Source organism: Symphodus melops (genome assembly GCF_947650265.1).
Source record: "Symphodus melops genome assembly, chromosome: 6".
In the NCBI taxonomy this organism is placed as follows: domain Eukaryota; kingdom Metazoa; phylum Chordata; class Actinopteri; order Labriformes; family Labridae; genus Symphodus; species Symphodus melops.
Genome location: NC_136696.1, coordinates 3,939,974 through 3,959,014, shown reverse-complemented (window position 1 = coordinate 3,959,014; position 19,041 = coordinate 3,939,974). Strand labels below are relative to the sequence as shown.

Sequence of the window (19,041 nt, the reverse complement as noted above, 5' to 3'; positions counted from 1 at the left end):
GCTACAACAAGTTCAGATTGGTAAGCTTCTCAGAACGAAGACAACGTTCATCAGTTTTATACTCGTTTTGTACACAGTTCAGCCCATTGAACTCCTATCACTTGTTTGTATCATAGACTTTAACATACGTGGACGTAGTCTCAGTGAGGTCACCCTTTGGTTTCTCTCTTTTTTTCTTTTTTAAAGTAACTCGAAGGCGGTGGCCATATTGAAAACGCTGTCTCAAGCTAACGTTCAATCTAAGTATTTAAAGGCCTCAGGCCCCCGTGAACTGCTGGCTGTGTGCTCCTCTGAGCTTGCATGAAGAGTTGATGTGCTGAAAAGAAAAGCCCTGCACGTCTGTCCTGTCACTATGACAACAGCGCCGCTGTATGACCAACACTGCTCTGTTACTTTTTACCCCATGTTTTTTTTTTATCTGAGATCATTGTTACCCAGCAGACACAGACAAAGAGGATACAGGACACAACAAGAATACAGGGAAAATAATATGATTGGAAAGATGAGCCGATGATGCCAAGAAAGCCTCCATGAAAAGTTGTTACATTTTTTTTGAGCCGAGCTGTAAAAAGAGGCTTTTCATGTGATTTTTGGGGTCGAGCCTCAAGCGGACACTCGTCGGAGGAGTTTGCTGCTTGGTCTCTGTGCTCTAATTCCCTCCAGTTTCACCGCTGGTCTGAAAGATGAGCTGCAACCTAAACTTTTAAAAACTACTAGATTGACTGGTTTCTAACTGGGGGCAAACAGTCACAGGTCAAGAAAAGGAGAGAAGTTGAAAAAACAAAGCAAGAAGAGGGAAATGACTTCAAAATGAGATGATGAGGAAACAAAGTTCATAAATAAAGAAACAGGAATTTCAAGGACTATAACAATTTCACTCCACCGCTGCCTCAGCCCAGACATGGAAACCACAAAATGACTGCACTTCTCCTCCGTGGTGGTAATGCACCCTAGAAGGTGTATTTAATGTGGGCCTTGGTTTGTGGCTTGAATAATTGAAGCAGCCACAGTGGAGCTGCACCAGGCAGCAGCCAGCCTCCACACCATACGAGACCAAAGAACAACAAACAGCTGATTTATACTTTACCCTCCACTCAGGTCGAGTAAAAACAGCGAGGCTTGAACAAACATTACATACATTCACATTAAATCTGCACAGCCAGGACAGGAAGCTATAATCTCCTCCTTCACCTGTGAAGGCCACAGTGGGAACACGGGGGGCCTGATTTACTAAAGGTGTGCGTCTGCAAACCTGATACACCTGTGCCATCTGATCTACTAACGGCACGCAGTGAGGATTGCGTCACGTATTGTCCATTCAGTACGTTATTCTTAATGAATATGCAATATGGAGCGTTCTGCCCGAGCGTGCACAACACTGGGAGGAGAAAATGCAAAGAAGTTCAGTTCGTGATTTACCAAGCCAGACAAAAAGTGTGGTGATTGTGACAGTGTCTAAATTGAACACCTTAGAAAGGAGCGTGCTAATCCAGGAGCCCGGTGTTACAAACAACAGGCTGCAGTTATTGTAGTTAGGTCAGGTAGGTAGTCAATAAGAGGTGTAAAGATGACTTTTCCCCCCCACACGTGTCAACTCTAATCTTTGATGCCTCTTGTCTGATGTTCAACGATGGCCTGAGCGGTGCAACTTAGCGCCCGTGCCACAGAGTGACCACACAATCTATCACTCTGTAGTCTTAGTAAATCAGGCCAGTATGAAGCTTGTGTGCTTCAAGCTTCAATGTTGTTTTGTTCCAAACTGTGTCTTCAAGGTTAAAAGAGCTTATTTCCTGTGGAGAGTTCATTCTAACACACAGTTTAGTGCTTCATGAAGATTAAAAAAAAACCACAAAAAAAAACGTGAGAACAAGTGATAATCTGTGATTTAAACGTGATCTCCACAAGATGAGGATGTTCTTTCATCGACTTAGCAGCCGATCGAAAGGTAATGACTTCATGTTCACTCAGCAGACTTATGGACAGCCTGATACTGATGAGTATATTGACTATAGTCACACACACACACACACACACACACACACACACCTGTCAGGTTAAGGCTGAGATGGATGGTGACAGATGACGTGTGGTCGTCAGGCCGTCTCTCTGCTCGTGGTCTAATGAGGTGACACACAGGGCTGACTGAAACAGCCAGACCAGCAGGGTCAAAGGCAGGTTCATGAATTACTAACCCACATCCATAAATAAGTAGGGGTAGCGGGGCAGACCCTCAGAGAGAGGGGCTGAGAGCCATTCTTTCTGTTATATTTCACATCAGAGGAGAAAGCAGGTTCTTCACCTTTACTCGGCCCTCTCAGGTCAAACTCCATGTTACCTTCTTCTTTTGGACACTACAGATTTAGATTTGGGCTCCATGGTTGAGATTCTGGCTTAATGCTCTTTTAAATCTGATCTGTCAAAAAGTAAACCAATAAGCATCAATGTTTGTCAGATTGTTTAAAGCTTTTTTGTCTTTATCTACAGCTTTAAATATTTGTTGCCATATTGGACACCTGTGTATGCTTTTGTTCAGATTCCACAGAGAGAGTAGGAGAGAAGGGAACGACACACCAGAGGTTGGAGTCAAACTGGGACTCATGCCTCTGCACACAGGGTGCACGCTAGGCTAACGGGTGCCACCGGTTGGTTTTTAAAATGATCACTATACTTATCATGTGTGCCAGAAGACAAGCTAGTTTTACTGTTGCTTGGAAACAGTGTCACAGCTACATCTCCTGGTCACATTGTCCCTCTCTAGTTAACTGTTTTGGTCTTGTTTAAATGATATCTATAATCTGTCAAGAATCAAACATGGACATGTGTTTTTTTATTATGTGAAGGAGTCTGCATGCTGCTCAGGAGCTCTGAACATCCGTCAAACATCACAGATTGATCCGCTGTCTCAAATGAGATGACTTTCTCCAATCAATGGGTCAATGGGGGAACACTTATCTCCCTTTGTCCGTACCTGATCAGTCTCTGACTTCGTTTGGGTGGGTGAGCGTTTTCCTGACAGGTCAGAGGAGGGAGCTGCACTAACTGAGCCATGAAAAGAGGATGAACGGGGACGGGGAGAGGAAGTGAAAAAAGCGGCATAGTGCACAAGGTGGACAGACATCGGCACGCACAGAGTCGGTGGAAATGAGCAGTTAAGGCTTTGAACGATCCAAAAATCCGAGCTTGATGAAACATGAAGAAAGAACATGTTAACTCTGTACAAGTCGATGTCAAGAGGATAACAGATAAAGACTTGTTGTTAAAGGATCACATTCTTAATAACACTATGTTCACTCTGAAGACCTGAGATGACCTTTAACAGTTTGTTGATGATTTTAGGACGTGAAACAACAAGACCTATGGGTGCCTCAACCATCAGACCAAAGGCACATCCTTCACAGTCTTCCTGTTTCTACTCCTGCAGCTGGAAAATATACCAACGAGACCCATCAGGCAACACGAAGAAAAAACAACTTCATGACCCAAAAGTTACAACTCGTTGGTCTTTGGTTAAGGTGTTTTTTTCCACACTGTAGTTTGTCGTTAAGCTTCAGAGAAAAGTAAAAAATGGATCTCCACAAGCACTCCCTCTGAGGTATTTTTCATTTTATTTGCATATTTTAAGCATTCTGCCCGAGTCATCCACTTAGCTTGACTTCTAATACATCACCTCTCACATACCTGACTTCATTTAACTTGCTAATTAAACGTTACCGTTATCAGGGGTTTAATTAAACTCTCTTGACGTTCAAAGTAAGCAAAACACTTTTCTGCATGCTGTACAATATGCAAATTCACAGTGTGTGTGTGTGTGTGTGTGTGTGTTTGAGTCAGTGTGCATCTTAGTGTGTTGGTGTTTTTTCACACAGGACTGCCAGAGTGGAGCAGATAAGTGGCAGAGTCGTCATACTCAGCACTGCACTATTTAGTAAAGGCTTTAGCGTGGCAACATGTTGGGTCATATCCTCGCCCTGCAGCACGCAGCCATCACAGGAGGACAGGTGTACAATACACACAAGGAAGTCTGATTCACACAGCCCTCACAGTATGAACTCAGGGGGCTGCAGAAATCCAAGATGGAGTCCAACACTATGGCCCTTAAATCATGTTCTAGAGGGAAGTGGACAGAAAAGACTCTGAAGCTGCTTCATTAAGGGCACAAAGATCTCACACTGGCTGAGTAATATACACGTCAACACCCCGTCCACTGGCTCGCTCTGTTCACACATCAGATAGCTCCGCCTTCACAGGGAAATGTCACGGTGGAGCTGGTAAGTTCTGCGTTGCGGCGAAAATCAGATCTCTTGAAGTGACACAAGCAGCTGATCCTAAACCTTTGTGGAAATGATTACAGCCGATCCTCAGCTTAGACGGAAGAGGAACAAGGAAGGAGGGAAGCTCTACAAGGCACCGGGACTCACTTTTCCCACTTACAAATGCTTGTTAGCTTGTTAGAGAGTGGTGCATTAATAATATCCACATCCATGATTGAAATGTTCAACTCTGCCTTGTGTCAACAAACTTTTTTCTGCTCACCACGAGGACATATTGACAACTCTCTGAGTGCTGTGATTTGAGTCAACAGCTTGTCAATACAAAGCAACACACTTCAGTTTATCCACCTTCAGTACAAGAGCACGACATGTCGAACTGCTTGGAAGGGGGGAAACTGAACTAAACAGAGCAAAGAGTTAAATGTTTAAGAGATGCAGTGTGGACAGCCAGAGAGTGATGATGTTAGGACACGATGTGTCAGACGTGTGTTAATTTACAGGGAACTGAGCTCTGATCACCAAAGGATCACAGATAAAGCATGTGGAGACACTTTAGAATAAATAGGCTCAGAGTCACAACTCTCAATGGGGTTCAAGTTTTCAATGTGGACAGGAGATGAGTAAGGACAAAAAGCAGCCTGATGACAGAGAAGTGAAAAAGTTAAAAGTTGTTTCTTCGACATAGAAAGCACTGACCCCATCTGTAGTTATGTGTTTCATTTAGTGATATATTTAACATGTACTTGAATGGTTCGCTTTATGAGGAAATGTGTTGCTGACAAACAGAACATGTTTCCCCTTGTTCGTGGCCGTGTCGAGGAGAGTGCAGTGAAAGCACATGTTGCAGCATTATAAACCAAAATGAGCCCCTGACGGAGCACGCATTCTTTAAAGAGTTTCTCCCTCTCTTCACGTGTGCTGCGTCTGACCTCTCCTGGAGAGGTCATCCAGGACAAATTGAAATTGCTTTCAGCACTTGAGAGCTAATGGTTTTAAGGATGACCGCGGGGTCAGTGCCAGCTATCAGGAGTCCCATCTCTTCTTCTGTTATGGTCTGCTGAGCTCTCTCTCTCTTGGCTCCCACAAACAGGACGTTAAATACAAATTGTGGCTCTTAGCTGGATGACTCACAAAACAGTGTTGTAGGCGAGAGCGGAGAGGATCGGCCGGCCAAATGTAGAGACATTTAAAGGAATGTGAAATGCCTGCAGAGGTTACACAGATTAAAAAAAAAAAAAAAAAAAAAAAAAAAGTTAATGATGAAGAAGCCTGGTGGTGCTTTACTCCATCTGACCAGAAGAGGAGGACATTCTTCCACTCTTCCATAAATGTTCCTATGAGCAAATCATCCACTGAATATTAGAGGAACTCAAAAATAATCCCCTCCCTCTGTTTCCCTCGCTCATGCACTTTCTACTTCCATTAGTTCAAAGTTACATCCATTGTTCGCAGCATGACTCTTAGCCTCAGGTCACATTTGCCTTTGAATATTTATTCTCCCCTCCCTGCTCCTCTATCAGGGTCCAACTCCCTGTATCATAAGGCCAGGACTGTTAATGTGGCACCCCGAGGCGCCCACTGGAAGTCACTGCAAAGTCAGAGCTCTGAGTCAGCTCAGTGAAGGGAGCATAGCAGAGACTGTGCTGAGGCAGCATGCAGGCTAACACAGCTAACACAGTGTATTCACACACACACACACACACACACACACACACACACACACACACACACACACACACACACACCTGCTGTGGACATTATCAGTCAGACGTTACACACTGCTACACAGGGAGCATGCCAGAACTGTTGGGGGTTTGTTGCCTTGCTCAAAGGCACCCCGGCAGTATTCAGGAAGTGACCCGGCATCTTCCATACCAGGACTTGAACCAGCGACCCTCTTGTTCCCAACACAAGGGCCTAGAGACTGAGCCACTGCAGTCCCCACATTCCTGGAGCTGACCTGCGTTGGTAAACACTGGCTGAAGGTCAGTGGAGTGAGCGCAGCAGCATGCTGGCTCCTGTGAAAACACAAACACAGCTTCTGTTTCAGCTGACCTTTCATGTCTTAGTTCCATCACCACGTGGTGGAGGAAATGAGAGAGAAGACACGTATGTACGCAGAGAACATGCAAACTCCACACGGGTTTGAACCAAGAACTTTCTAGATGTAAGGCAACGCATTGCAAAGTACGCCTTCACGAGAACGAGGAAGAAACCTCAGCACAGTCAACACACCAGGATAAAAGGTGCAGAAATATGCAGGATGAGCAGAACCACTTTGAGATATTTTACTCTGTGAGGTTTGTGTGTGTGACTTGAGCAAAGAGGAAACGAGGTCAGCTCGTAGGGAACAGGAGCAGGTGTTGGTAAAATCCTAGATGACCCTGGTTTGGCACACGCAGAGCTCAGTCTCAGCTGTCTCTTCTGAAATAAGAAGTTAGAGGGAATAAAAGAGTAGAAGAGGTGGGAGCAGATGAAGTGTCACCAGAAGGACAGGAAGAGGAGAGAGGACAGAAGAAGAACAGTGGAGGAAGGTGGGAAAAAGGAGGGGAGGTGAAAGAAGAGAAATAAAGAGCGCTGAATGGGAAAGTTTCAGGAGCCATGACAGAGATTAGAGCTCAGCATGAAAGATCCTCAGATATGGGAAGAAGTGATGCCAATGTGTATTTTAGGAGGAAGAAAATAACACTGATCTACTGGAAAGACTCAGCATGGAGCAGACGGAGGGAGGACGACAGGACGAAAGGCTGTTCTATTTATGTCCAGACCCACCATCCCCCATCGGACCCTGGCTCTGTGAAACCGGAGCTCAGGCTCGCCCTCTACAGAGGGGGGCTTCATGTAACAGGCGGCTGTGTTTTAGCAAGCTAGCTCAAAATGGACATACTTGTGTGAAATATTTGATCTCAGCCTGCGTCGCTTTGAATCAATACACTCTCACTGTTTCAAACCCTCCACTCAACATGTAAAGCACTCGCAGGCAGACTCGTCCAGAGGATTTAAAAAATGTGTAGAAACACTAAGCATCTCCAAAAATCCTCTTCCCTCGGAGAACACAAGCCATCCAACCCAGCTCCTCATAAATGAACACGTTCGGTATGAAGCGTTGAAGCGTGGGCTTCAATAAAAAATAGTGCTCACAGTGAGTAATACACCAGCGCTGTGCTGAGACAAAAGGAGCACAGGTGCTATCATAGAGGTGTCTCTTCTTTTCAATCAAAACACCTTAAAAAAAACTAAAACAAACAAATGTCCAATCCTGTCATACTTTGAAAACTATTTCCTCTCCATTATCTTGATGTATCCAGAAGAAGCAAAACTTTAAACTACAGATCTTCAAACAGATCTTAGTCCAAAAGCTCTGGGAGCGAGCGAGCGAGAGAGAGAGAGAGAGAGAGAGACAGAAAGAGAGAGAGACAGAGAGAGAGACAGAGAGAGAGAGAGAGAGAGAGAGAGAGAGAGAGAGAGAGACAGAGAGAGAGAGAGAGAGAGAGAGAGAGAGAGAGAGATCTGAAGTGCTTGCAGAGTTTTAGTTCCATTCATGTCTTTTACAAACAGACGGGCAGCAGAGCAGGTGACACTCAGATGGAGCCAGTCGCACAATTTACACAGGTTGCAGGAGAGTGCTTGCAGTTCATTGGTTGCTTTGGACTTATATTTTTGTTTCGACTGACGTCTTGAAAACGACACACATTCTCTGTCCTTACAAAACGACCGACATAAAATCAAAAATATAATTACAAATGCACACCGCTCAACATGAAGAAATTCTATTTCACTGCATACAATGGTCTCTAATTAAAAACTGCACCAAGACTGAATTTCTACAATTCATTTAGCAGATGCTTTAATCCAAGTCGACGTACATCTGAGAGAAAGTACTGCACAACACAAGCAAGGAAACGATGTCAGTGCGTGCAAACAAACATCTTTGAGTCCTTTATGAGAGTGACAGGAAGTGACCAGAGCACGACACTGACCGCGGGTTAGAAACCATCTGAAAATCACTGTCATGAATCAAAACCAGAGTCATTACCATCATCATCATCAATAGTATCAAAACCATGGTGGTCTTCATCATTAAGGTTGTAGGTATTCACGAAAGAGCCGAGTCTTTAGCTGTTTCTGTCAGCTGTTTTTCAAAACCAATCAACTGCACATTAAAGCAAGCACCTTTCAACCAGTGACCCACACACACACACACACACACACACATAGACTGAGCATGCGTGAGTCATGACACAGTTACCCCTCTCCTTTCATTTCTTACATGTTGTTAATATGTTCATATCTCTTATTTGCATTGACCTTTGGTATCGGCCTTGAGAGTGAGCACATTTAAATGTCTTACAGAGAGAGACGAGGAGCTTGCCGTATAAGCTTTTACAATAGCCCCCTCTTTTGGCAAGAAGTTGAAGTATTTCTAAACCGCTGACACACACAGAATATTCTCTTTATATAGACAAGGTTGAGTCGGTGTTGATCGTGCTGCTGGTTGCATTGAGGATGCTTTTGACACCAAGCCTGTTACCTGAGAGTCGGTGCTGCTTGGTGCTCACTCGGTTGGTATTTTGGACCGTGCAGCAGAGGTGGAGCATGGCAAACATGGCGAGGATCATCACCACGCTCTGGAGCAGCAGGGTGAGCTCGAACTGCTTCCCTATCCTGCAAGGACCAAAACAAAACACCAATCCTGTTTGTATACAGAGCTGAATATTTCATAGAGAGCTTAAAGAAAAAGAGTGCAGATCAGACAGCTGCGAGCACAGACATACAACACACAGAGACACAGCAGAGTCCCACATTCAATTCTATGGATTTTTTAACAAGGCATCAAGGATGGGAGAAGCACAGAAACCTTTTTTAAATAACCAATCTTCTATAATTTCCTATTGAGATTTTGTTTTATTGAATTCCCTGCTGGATAAAAGACCTGTGCTCCCTGATTCATAAAACAATTTATGAGGAGGCCTCAAAGTTCACGGCATATGGCCTCATAGAAGACATCATAAATCATTTTTTGTGATCCTTCTCCCCTTCCCGTTTATTTCTGACAACATGACAGATCTGAAGGATGACCTTGTAAATGCTCTGTGCCTCCCAAAAGGGAAAAAAAATACAGGAAGTGAGATATCACGAGGGCCCTTTCCCTTCCTCACCAGAAGAAGATACGCAGGATGTTTGCAATGAGCAGCACCAGGCACACTCTGGTGGAGAAGCCCTCGCTGTTGTTGCTCCCCTGGATCTCCTGGTACTGCGGCACGTAGGGCAGCGCTCCTCCGAACACCATGAGGCAGGACGCCAGCCAGGACAGCATCGTCCACGAGGCGTCCACGTCCTCCGCCTGCAGAAGCACCTCTGCGTCCATCACACGGCGAGACGCTCCCACGGGTCCACAGGGTTTGGAGGGTTCACCTGAGGGCCAGGATGATGACAGGTCACAGTCAGATAATGAGGGTTCTGCTGAGGTATCCTAATGAATACTTCCAGGTAAAAATAAAAATCAGTAAAACTTAAACTTACTCTTTATAGATTTGTTCATTTTCAGTTACACTGCTTTGAGCTGGGAGAAAAGCATTTCTTTTTAAATTGTACCGGTAGTAACATCAGGAAAATGACCAACAGACCGAATCTTGAGCCATGACCTCAAATGAGTGACAAACACAGGCTCAGGCCTAGCGGGCACAATGGTCACATTGTGAACGCTTGTTTTTACATGAAACTCCTTGTTGTGACTCAGGGAAAGTCTGAGCTTGATTTGAATTCATTTCATTAGGTCTTAAATTCCAAGTGTGGTCGAGAAACGTTTGGCTCAATAAACAACTATTTTTCAAAGACTCTTGAATGAAACTGTAATCATTATTTGAGTTCATATGTGGAAATCTAACTCACAACCCCCCAGACAGGAGATGACACAAAACTTCACAACAACTGCACAGTGTTCACGTTGTGGATGATGCATTCGTCTGTATGTGTGTTGTGTCTGTATGTGTGTTGTGTCTGTATGTGTGTTGTGTCTGTATGTGTGTTGTGTCTGTATGTGTGTTGTGTCTGTATGTGTGTTGTGTCTGTATGTGTGATGTGTCTGTATGTGTGATGTGTCTGTATGTGTGTTGTGTCTGTATGTGTGATGTGTCTGTATGTGTGATGTGTCTGTATGTGTGTTGTGTCTGTATGTGTGTTGTGTCTGTATGTGTGTTGTGTCTGTATGTGTGTTGTGTCTGTATGTGTGATGTGTATGTGTGTGTGATGTGTCTGTATGTGTGTTGTGTCTGTATGTGTGTTGTGTCTGTATGTGTGTTGTGTCTGTATGTGTGATGTGTCTGTATGTGTGTTGTGTCTGTATGTGTGTTGTGTCTGTATGTGTGATGTGTCTGTATGTGTGATGTGTCTGTATGTGTGTTGTGTCTGTATGTGTGATGTGTCTGTATGTGTTGTGTCTGTATGTGTGTTGTGTATGTATGTGTGTTGTGTCTGTATGTGTGATGTGTCTGTATGTGTGTTGTGTCTGTATGTGTGATGTGTCTGTATGTGTGGTGTGTCTGTATGTGTGTTGTGTCTGTATGTGTGTCTGTATGTGTGTTGTGTCTGTATGTGTGATGTGTCTGTATGTGTGTTGTGTCTGTATGTGTGTTGTGTCTGTATGTGTGTCTGTATGTGTGTTGTGTCTGTATGTGTGATGTGTCTGTATGTGTTGTGTCTGTATGTGTGTTGTGTCTGTATGTGTGATGTGTCTGTATGTGTTGTGTCTGTATGTGTGTTGTGTCTGTATGTGTGTTGTGTCTGTATGTGTGTCTGTATGTGTGTTGTGTCTGTATGTGTGATGTGTCTGTATGTGTTGTGTCTGTATGTGTGATGTGTCTGTGTGTGTGTTGTGTCTGTGTGTGTGTTGTGGCTGTATGTGTGATGTGTCTGTATGTGTGATGTGTCTGTATGTGTGTTGTGTCTGTATGTGTGATGTGTCTGTATGTGTGATGTGTCTGTATGTGTGTTGTGTCTGTATGTGTGTTGTGTCTGTATGTGTGTTGTGTCTGTATGTGTGTTGTGTCTGTATGTGTTGTGGCTGTATGTGTGTTGTGTCTGTATGTGTGTTGTGTCTGTATGTGTGATGCGTCTGTATGTGTGATGCGTCTGTATGTGTTGTGTCTGTATGTGTGTTGTGTCTGTATGTGTGATGTGTCTGTATGTGTTGTGTCTGTATGTATGTTGTGTCTGTATGTGTGATGTGTCTGTATGTGTGATGTGTCTGTATGTGTGTTGTGTCTGTATGTGTGGTGTGTCTGTATGTGTGTTGTGTCTGTATGTGTGGTGTGTCTGTATGTGTGATGTGTATGTGTGTGTGATGTGTCTGTGTGTGTGATGTGTCTGTATGTGTGATGTGTCTGTATGTGTGTTGTGTCTGTATGTGTGTTGTGTCTGTATGTGTGATGTATGTGTGTTGTGTCTGTATGTGTGTTGTGTCTGTATGTGTGTTGTGTCTGTATGTGTGATGTATGTGTGTTGTGTCTGTATGTGTGTTGTGTCTGTATGTGTGATGTGTCTGTGTGTGTGATGTGTCTGTGATGTGTCTGTGTGTGTGATGTGTCTGTATGTGTGATGTATGTGTGTTGTGTCTGTATGTGTGATGTGTCTGTATGTGTGATGTATGTGTGTTGTGTCTGTATGTGTGGTGTGTCTGTATGTGTGATGTGTCTGTATGTGTGGTGTGTCTGTATGTGTGATGTATGTGTGTTGTGTCTGTATGTGTGATGTATGTGTGTTGTGTCTGTATGTGTGATGTGTCTGTGTGTGTGTTGTGTCTGTATGTGTGATGTGTCTGTATGTGTGTTGTGTCTGTATGTGTGATGTGTCTGTATGTGTGGTGTGTCTGTATGTGTGTTGTGTCTGTATGTGTGTTGTGTCTGTATGTGTGATGTGTCTGTATGTGTGTTGTGTCTGTATGTGTGTTGTGTCTGTATGTGTGATGTATGTGTGTTGTTTCTGTATGTGTGATGTGTCTGTGTGTGTGTTGTGTCTGTATGTGTGTTGTGTCTGTATGTGTGTTGTGTCTGTATGTGTGTTGTGTCTGTATGTGTGATGTGTCTGTATGTGTGGTGTGTCTGTATGTGTGTTGTGTCTGTATGTGTGATGTATGTGTGTTGTGTCTGTATGTGTGATGTGTCTGTATGTGTGTTGTGTCTGTATGTGTGTTGTGTCTGTATGTGTGGTGTGTCTGTATGTGTGTTGTGTCTGTATGTGTGTTGTGTCTGTATGTGTGTTGTGTCTGTATGTGTGATGTGTCTGTGTGTGTGATGTATGTGTGTTGTGTCTGTATGTGTGATGTATGTGTGTTGTGTCTGTATGTGTGATGTGTCTGTGTGTGTGATGTGTCTGTGTGTGTGTTGTGTCTGTATGTGTGATGTGTCTGTATGTGTGATGTGTCTGTGTGTGTGATGTGTCTGTGTGTGTGTTGTGTCTGTGTGTGTGTTGTGTCTGTATGTGTGTTGTGTCTGTATGTGTGTTGTGTCTGTATGTGTGATGTGTCTGTATGTGTGGTGTGTCTGTATGTGTGTTGTGTCTGTATGTGTGTTGTGTCTGTATGTGTGATGTGTCTGTATGTGTGTTGTGTCTGTGTGTGTGATGTGTCTGTGTGTGTGGTGTGTCTGTATGTGTGTTGTGTCTGTATGTGTGATGTGTCTGTATGTGTGTTGTGTCTGTATGTGTGATGTGTCTGTATGTGTGTTGTGTCTGTATGTGTGGTGTGTCTGTATGTGTGTTGTGGCTTTACTTGGAATTGGAAGTCTTTGTACAGATTAAGGATGGAGTTTGAAACCGGCAGCTGGAGAGGTTCCAGTTCACTTCCTGAGTACTGCTGAGTTTCCTTTGAGCAAGGCACTAACTGCTGATGGGTGCCAGGCCTTGTGCAGCCTGTGACTGTGGGTCCTGTTTATGTGTGTAACATGTCTCACAATGACAGAGTGAAAATGTATTCATATTTTTGTTTTAGATGAATAAATGATCAAAATAAAAGAAGACTTGATATTCAAGTATACTGGTACTGTATGAGTGAGCTGTGCAGGACATGCCTCACTCTGCAAAGGGACAGATGTGTGTTCAATGCATTAGCTGCCTGCCTGCCATGTTGGCGAGACCAGAACTATAGGTCACAAATGGGAGTCAATATGTGAAGCACAAGAGGAAAGAAAACAGAGCAGAGGGGACACAGCCGTTCAAGGTGTGCAGGTGTCAGGCACAGCTGACACTGAGAGGCTACAACACCTGAATGTAACATGTCCCTCTGTCAGTCAAAGGTCCAGCTCCATCTCACTGAATCAGAAGAATTGCTCTCATTCATTGCAAGAAATCAGACTTTGGCTTTGTGTTTATGGGGATTTTTCATACAGCAGTGATGATGAATGTCTTCATTGATTGTGCAGCCTCACTCTCACAGTTCTCACCATTCAACATATCGCCACAAAACTTTCTATTCTGCGTTACAACCATTCAAACTCCAAGAACTGGAGTCCTTCAAATTGAGGTGTTAGCACACGAGTATTAGCAGCCATTGTTGATGAGCTTAAAACACATTGTTCAGTAATTCCCTCTTTCTCTGGAGCAGCCCACAGAACAAACAGAGGGATTTATTTCTTTTCAGACAAAGTGCTTTCACTCAACAGATAAACAACTCCTGGAGAGGGAAATGATTTCATTCTATTGTCAGTTTGTTGCTGCACTGTGCAATAGGTGTGGTAATGGACGTGCCATGATTCTTGTGTGTCTGCCCTTTTGTGGCGATGTGAAAAAATAACATAATAGCAATATAATCCTTTGTCACGTTTAAAACAGACAGCCTATGACTGTTTTTCCCGCATAGTTTGCAGTTAATGTCAGCTGACTGACTTTAAGTCAGACAACTCTGGCTCAACACAACAACAAGCATGAGAAAAAAAAAGAAAGCTCACAGACTGGTTTCCAGGGAGGTGACTTTAAATCAAATCTCACTCGGGGTATGATTCAGCAGCAGATAAACTGTGCTCGAGCGCAGGGTCATCTTGAAGTTTAAAGGGATCTGATGACTCTTTTGATATCAGTTACAAAAAACCTTTCTGCAAGTTATAACAGAAAGTTGACCATGTGCAATCTAAGACCCTGCTGCTCTGAAGGAAAGTGTTACCCGGATGGATTTGATGAAACCTCAGTAAAGAGCTGTATGTCACCTTTGTAAGGCATTATGTGCAATGAAAGCAACACTGCAGAGAGGCTCTCTGGTGCAATCCTTTTTTTTACAGGTTTCCTACAGTTAAACATTACACTGAGGTTGAACAATCGAGGACGTCTTTGGTCATTTCCTTTAGCCTGTTGTTGGAGGGAGAAATCTCTCACTCCACAGTAAGTAGCCTAAATGCGTGGGGCCACCTCAAGTAAGAGAACAAGCCCTGTTATGTAAGCAAAGCATAGCTGCGTGGGGTTGGGTCACTAACATGCCTAAACATAGAGACATATACAGAGTTTGGAGAGTTTGGGAGTAATAAGGAGAGTAAATCAACAGCACATAACAGCTTTTAATCCATCTGGTTACATGGTTATAAATTTATAGTAACACATAGAAACAGCTTTCACGTAGGTACTGTAAAATGTGACACTCTGAGCATTAGTTTTTGTTTTTTTCCCCCCACATACTTGATAAATAGTGATACTGCTGAGGAAGAGTGCTTTTAAAGCTTTAAAAAGCGCGCTCACGTCACGCAGCAGCTTGTTTGTGTCGCTCCCGCATCAGCTGCAGGATTTGAACATGACAACAACTATTTCCAGGTAACGCAGGGACAACTTCCAACTTTACTCACCACTTTAATGCGTGCCTTTCAAACCACACTCCCGAAAGCCCCCGGACAACAACGTTTCAGCGTCATGGACACACTGGCTTCTCCAGGATCTCTAACTTTCTAATACCAACTAGTGCGCGAGAAGAGGAGACACGTGCACGAGCAAACGCGCGCGCACAGATAAATACCGGTGTGTAGTATAAATGATACACAGCAGATTCCAGTATTAAATGTGCAGAACTTAATGGGCCATAGTGTAAATTAAATTGAGTCTGTAAGCGGATGTTTTCTTCATGGAGTGTTTGTAAAATTATTAAGCACTGTAAAAAATAAATAAACCACCCCCATTTACAACTAACCCAAACTTCACTACACTTCTACGCACATTGGTGCAACTCTCGCGAGATTTTCTATGTTGTAGAACAGCTGACCGTGCAGTGGGTGGTGCAAGAAGACACTACTATCTCTATCGAGCAGCTCCAAACCTGATAGCAAACATCTCCCGCAGCGAGCCTGGTTCATATAATTTTTGACAACAACACTCCCTCACACCCGAACATGGCTGACACGGATCCCAAGTCGGTGCAGGACCTCACCAATGTGGTGAGTCAAGATCGTGATGAACCAGCTAGCGTTAGTAGCTACATTAGCCTAGCTAACCATCTCAAGCTAATGTTAGGTAGCTAGCTAGTGGGCAAATACGAGCTAAAATTCAACATTTCAGTCGCGTTTGGGACTTTTTTGTGGTCTGAATTAAAAAAAAGAGTGTCTGTTCAGAGCGTGTTCAAACAAACAGAGACGTAGCGTCCGGGCTTTTGTTTTGATTCTACACGTTATGTAATGACCTCCTTCATGATATCACAGCCGAGCATCACACAAACACACAAGTCATTCATGTTTTTTTCATACAACACAGAAGATCATGTGAAACAGAAGTTTTACTTACAGGACTCCGTTGTGAAAACCATAGAAACGGAGTTGCCATGGAGACGAGCACCATAACGTTCGGTCACATTTAAAGCTCTTTGTTTTTCTGTAGTTTTCACTTTTCTCTTCAAGAATATTTAATTTTTACCCTGACCTTTGTTTTTGTTTTAATTCACATTAAATGCCTCTTTTTTTATGAAAAACAAACGAAGGGTCGAGCCCTCTTTATTAAGTACAGTTGGATGTTTTCTATCAAATCCAACTTTATTGATAAAGCAGCTTTTAGACAAACTACATTGCAGTTCAGAGTGCTTTAAAGTGCACAAAAAATGATTGATGAAAAAGTAGTATGTAAAATCACAGACAGACTAGTAGTGCACATCGATTCGTGTAATAAAATGAAAAGATTGATAAAAAAGTAATAAATTAAATTAAAATAAATTATAAGCAAGACATCAACATACGTTTAAAGTTGTAGTAAGATTAAAAATAAATATAGCACTAAGATGTTGTTCCACTTTTAAAATCACCGTCAGTCGTACTTTGCGACAGATGTTTCATAAACTATGTTTTAGTATTATGTCATTGTGTGTCGGTGTGTGCCATGTTACATCAGACACATCTCCCATGGTTACAGAGCTTTCACGTTGTTGTCAAGGTAACCAGATACTTTTGTTTAATCGCTCTTTGACCAGAGGCGTGTCGAGTGTGAGTTCAGCAGTGTGGGAGTGCTGATGTTTTTCAGCAGCACATTAAGTATTGTTTTCAGTGAATAGTTATTCAAACCTCCTCTTTAATAATCCCACACTGAAGAGCCTTTTTATTTTTGGGCTTCATGTTTGCACTTACAGTGTTTGTGTCGATTTCTCCACAGGTCCAGACGCTGCTGCAGCAGATGCAGGACAAGTTCCAGACCATGTCAGACCAGATCATCGGGAGGAATATCCTAACTCGTGATTGAAATTCCTGCTCATATAATACATCTGAGCAGCCTTAATGTTTGAGTTTGTATCAGACTGACAGGTTAACGTGAAACACCTTGAGTCCATTCTTGATGATTTTCACCTTAACAGCTTTTTTCACTCGATGAGATGAGCACGCGAATTGATGACTTGGAGAAGAACATTGCCGACCTGATGACACAGGCGGGCGTGGAAGAGATCGAGGCGCCGCCAGAGAAGCCTAAAGAAGGACAGGCCTCATAATGAAGGTAAGGAGAGATCTCCACACAGCTCGACTCCGAACACGACTCATGGCCTCTACCACTTTACAAGTGTTTACACTTTGTTAGAGATGTTCTGGGATCACTGTTTCAAGCTGATACATCTACACCTCTGTGACGGTTCACCCTCAGCCTGAGTGTTGTGGAGGTGTAATGATGGGATGAAGTGATTCCCCCTCTGTACTGTCTTCAGACGTAGTAACAGAGGCGAGACAGGATCAGCTGAACCAACGGGGCAGCGCCGTGTGTGCGCATGTCTGACTGTGTACGTGGAGCTCCTGCTGTGCCGTGCTTACATTATTTGAATTCACAGACTGATACGACAACATTACACTGTATCTGAATCAATATGACTTTTGGGGGAAATAGCATTCTGATTCTGTTAGCATGTTCTGACCCTCCCTTCAAAACTGTCAGTGTTGTGAATTGTCACACAAAATATCTTTAAATATACACTGCAAGTTTATCTGATCAGAAATGATGTATCAATTGTTTATGGTTGTCAATATCAGATTTTTATATTTTTTTTACTTTGAGTCTGGTAAACAATGTTGGCTGTTTTAATTCCAGGGCAAGAAAAAAAATAAAAGTTCCTATACATCTGATGTTGTATAGTTTCTTTTTGAGGATCAGACACTGCAGGTTCAATCCCGTCTAGTTAAACAGCACTCTCTCTGTTGGCTTCCGTTGGATACAGTAATGTAATGGATATTTTGTTTGAGGCATGTGTGAGGAAGTATTGAATATCTCAGATGTTAATCTGTGTGGAGATGTGACTTCCTCTTCTGTCTTTGAATGGGTGAACTAAAAAAAGAACTGTTTGTTTTTGTCTTCTCTTCTCTTGCAGGTCCCAAACCCCGATGTGAAGTCGGTCCCACTATCAGGAGCAGCAGACTTTTCCTTTTGTGAAACCGAATTCTATTGATTTGGTGTCGTAGTGTGAGATGCTTTTTTATATATTGAATATTGTGATAAACGGTTACAGTGATGACTTGAAGAGTTTAACCTTGTTGTGAGCTAGAGTAGTGCGATATGCCCTTCTGAACTAAAATTGCTCGTGTGCAGGAATGCAGTTTGTGGATTTGGTGCGTTGACCTGCAGGTTATTTGGCCGCCATCATTGATCATCAGTAGTTAAATCCCAGGAGATGATGGCTCATGGGACAGTTTTGTGCTGAAACAAGAACAGCCAACATCTGACGCTGCAGTTTTTCACAAACGGCTCTGCTATTACCGACAATGGGATGCATTCCAAATCTGATTTTCTTCTATTAAAGTTATTTAATACGAAGCTGGTTGTCGTGTATATTGCATAATACAGATCTGGCCAGGTGCTCAGTGAATTTTGTAACATCTAATTCACTCTAAGGTGCTCAGTGTTTTTCTGAATTTATTTTTCCTAAGAGTTGTATTTTATGATGCACTTCCTCTTCAACGTTTCAGTGTTGCATGTTTGATTGTTTCCAATGAGCTGGAATGACATTTTTGAATTACACTAAAAGGGTCAACTAAGCTGTGAGACTCTTCTTCAGTTATCAGTAAGACGTTGAACTGCTGGTTCTCAACTGGTTGAGTCTCAGGACCATCCGACTTCTCTATGAAAAGTGCAATTCAAATGTTTCAATCGTTTAGATTTATTTGAAGAAAAAAATGTTCAGTTTGGACCTCAGACAGAACAAAGAAACAAATTTGTTAAAAGTGCTTCATTGACTTTTTTTTTTTACAGCACTTTTCTTCCGGGCAAACATTCGACCCATTTTTGGGTCCCGTCACCACCAGTTGAGAACCACTGCCTTAAACAAAGCATGTTTGCAAACTGT

The 19,041-nt window shown here is 43.0% G+C and overlaps 2 protein-coding genes across 5 annotated transcripts in view; one reads left to right on the top strand and one right to left on the bottom strand.

The window, feature by feature from the left end:
* The window catches only part of LOC306825348 (solute carrier family 66 member 2), a 55,567-nt gene extending 39,363 nt beyond the window's left edge, over nt 1–16,204 (bottom strand). The window contains exons 1-3 of one of the 2 annotated variants that reach the window (XM_079346045.1): nt 16,020–16,204; nt 9,431–9,686; nt 8,803–8,936 (exon numbers count right to left, since the gene is read on the bottom strand). In XM_079346045.1, coding sequence (XP_079202171.1) covers nt 8,803–8,936; nt 9,431–9,686; nt 16,020–16,041 — 412 coding nt within the window. In that variant the 5' untranslated portion in view covers nt 16,042–16,204. Of the gene's footprint in view, nt 1–8,802; nt 8,937–9,430; nt 9,687–15,094; nt 15,236–16,019 lie in introns of those variants that run through there. The other variant, XM_079346046.1, reaches the window with a different exon arrangement.
* hsbp1b (heat shock factor binding protein 1b) lies at nt 15,468–18,733 on the top strand. 3 transcript variants are annotated; one of them, XR_013779243.1, is made up of 5 exons: nt 16,613–16,708; nt 16,875–16,941; nt 17,084–17,210; nt 18,070–18,161; nt 18,288–18,733. XR_013779243.1 is itself a non-coding variant. In XM_079346052.1 (4 exons), exons 1-3 carry the CDS (start codon nt 15,632–15,634, stop codon nt 17,203–17,205), a joined length of 234 nt encoding a protein of 77 aa, XP_079202178.1. In that variant the 5' UTR covers nt 15,468–15,631; the 3' UTR covers nt 17,206–17,210; nt 18,070–18,733. The 3 variants fall into 3 exon arrangements, 2 of the variants coding, with proteins under 2 accessions (XP_079202178.1, XP_079202177.1); XM_079346052.1 differs by lacking the exon at nt 16,613–16,708 and adding an exon at nt 15,468–15,676 and having other exon boundaries at nt 18,070–18,733; XM_079346051.1 differs by having other exon boundaries at nt 18,070–18,733.
* The last annotated feature ends 308 nt before the right edge of the window (nt 18,734–19,041 follow it).

Bases quoted from the DNA above. Each gene is read 5' to 3' on its own strand.
- hsbp1b (XM_079346051.1), top strand. From the start codon at position 16,628: ATGGTTACAGAGCTTTCACGTTGTTGTCAAGGTAACCAGATACTTTTG. The intron at 16,709-16,874 runs GTGAGTTCAGCA...ATTTCTCCACAG, and splicing joins TGACCAGAGGCGTGTCGAGT to GTCCAGACGCTGCTGCAGCA. The intron at 16,942-17,083 runs ATATCCTAACTC...AGCTTTTTTCAC, and splicing joins AGACCAGATCATCGGGAGGA to TCGATGAGATGAGCACGCGA.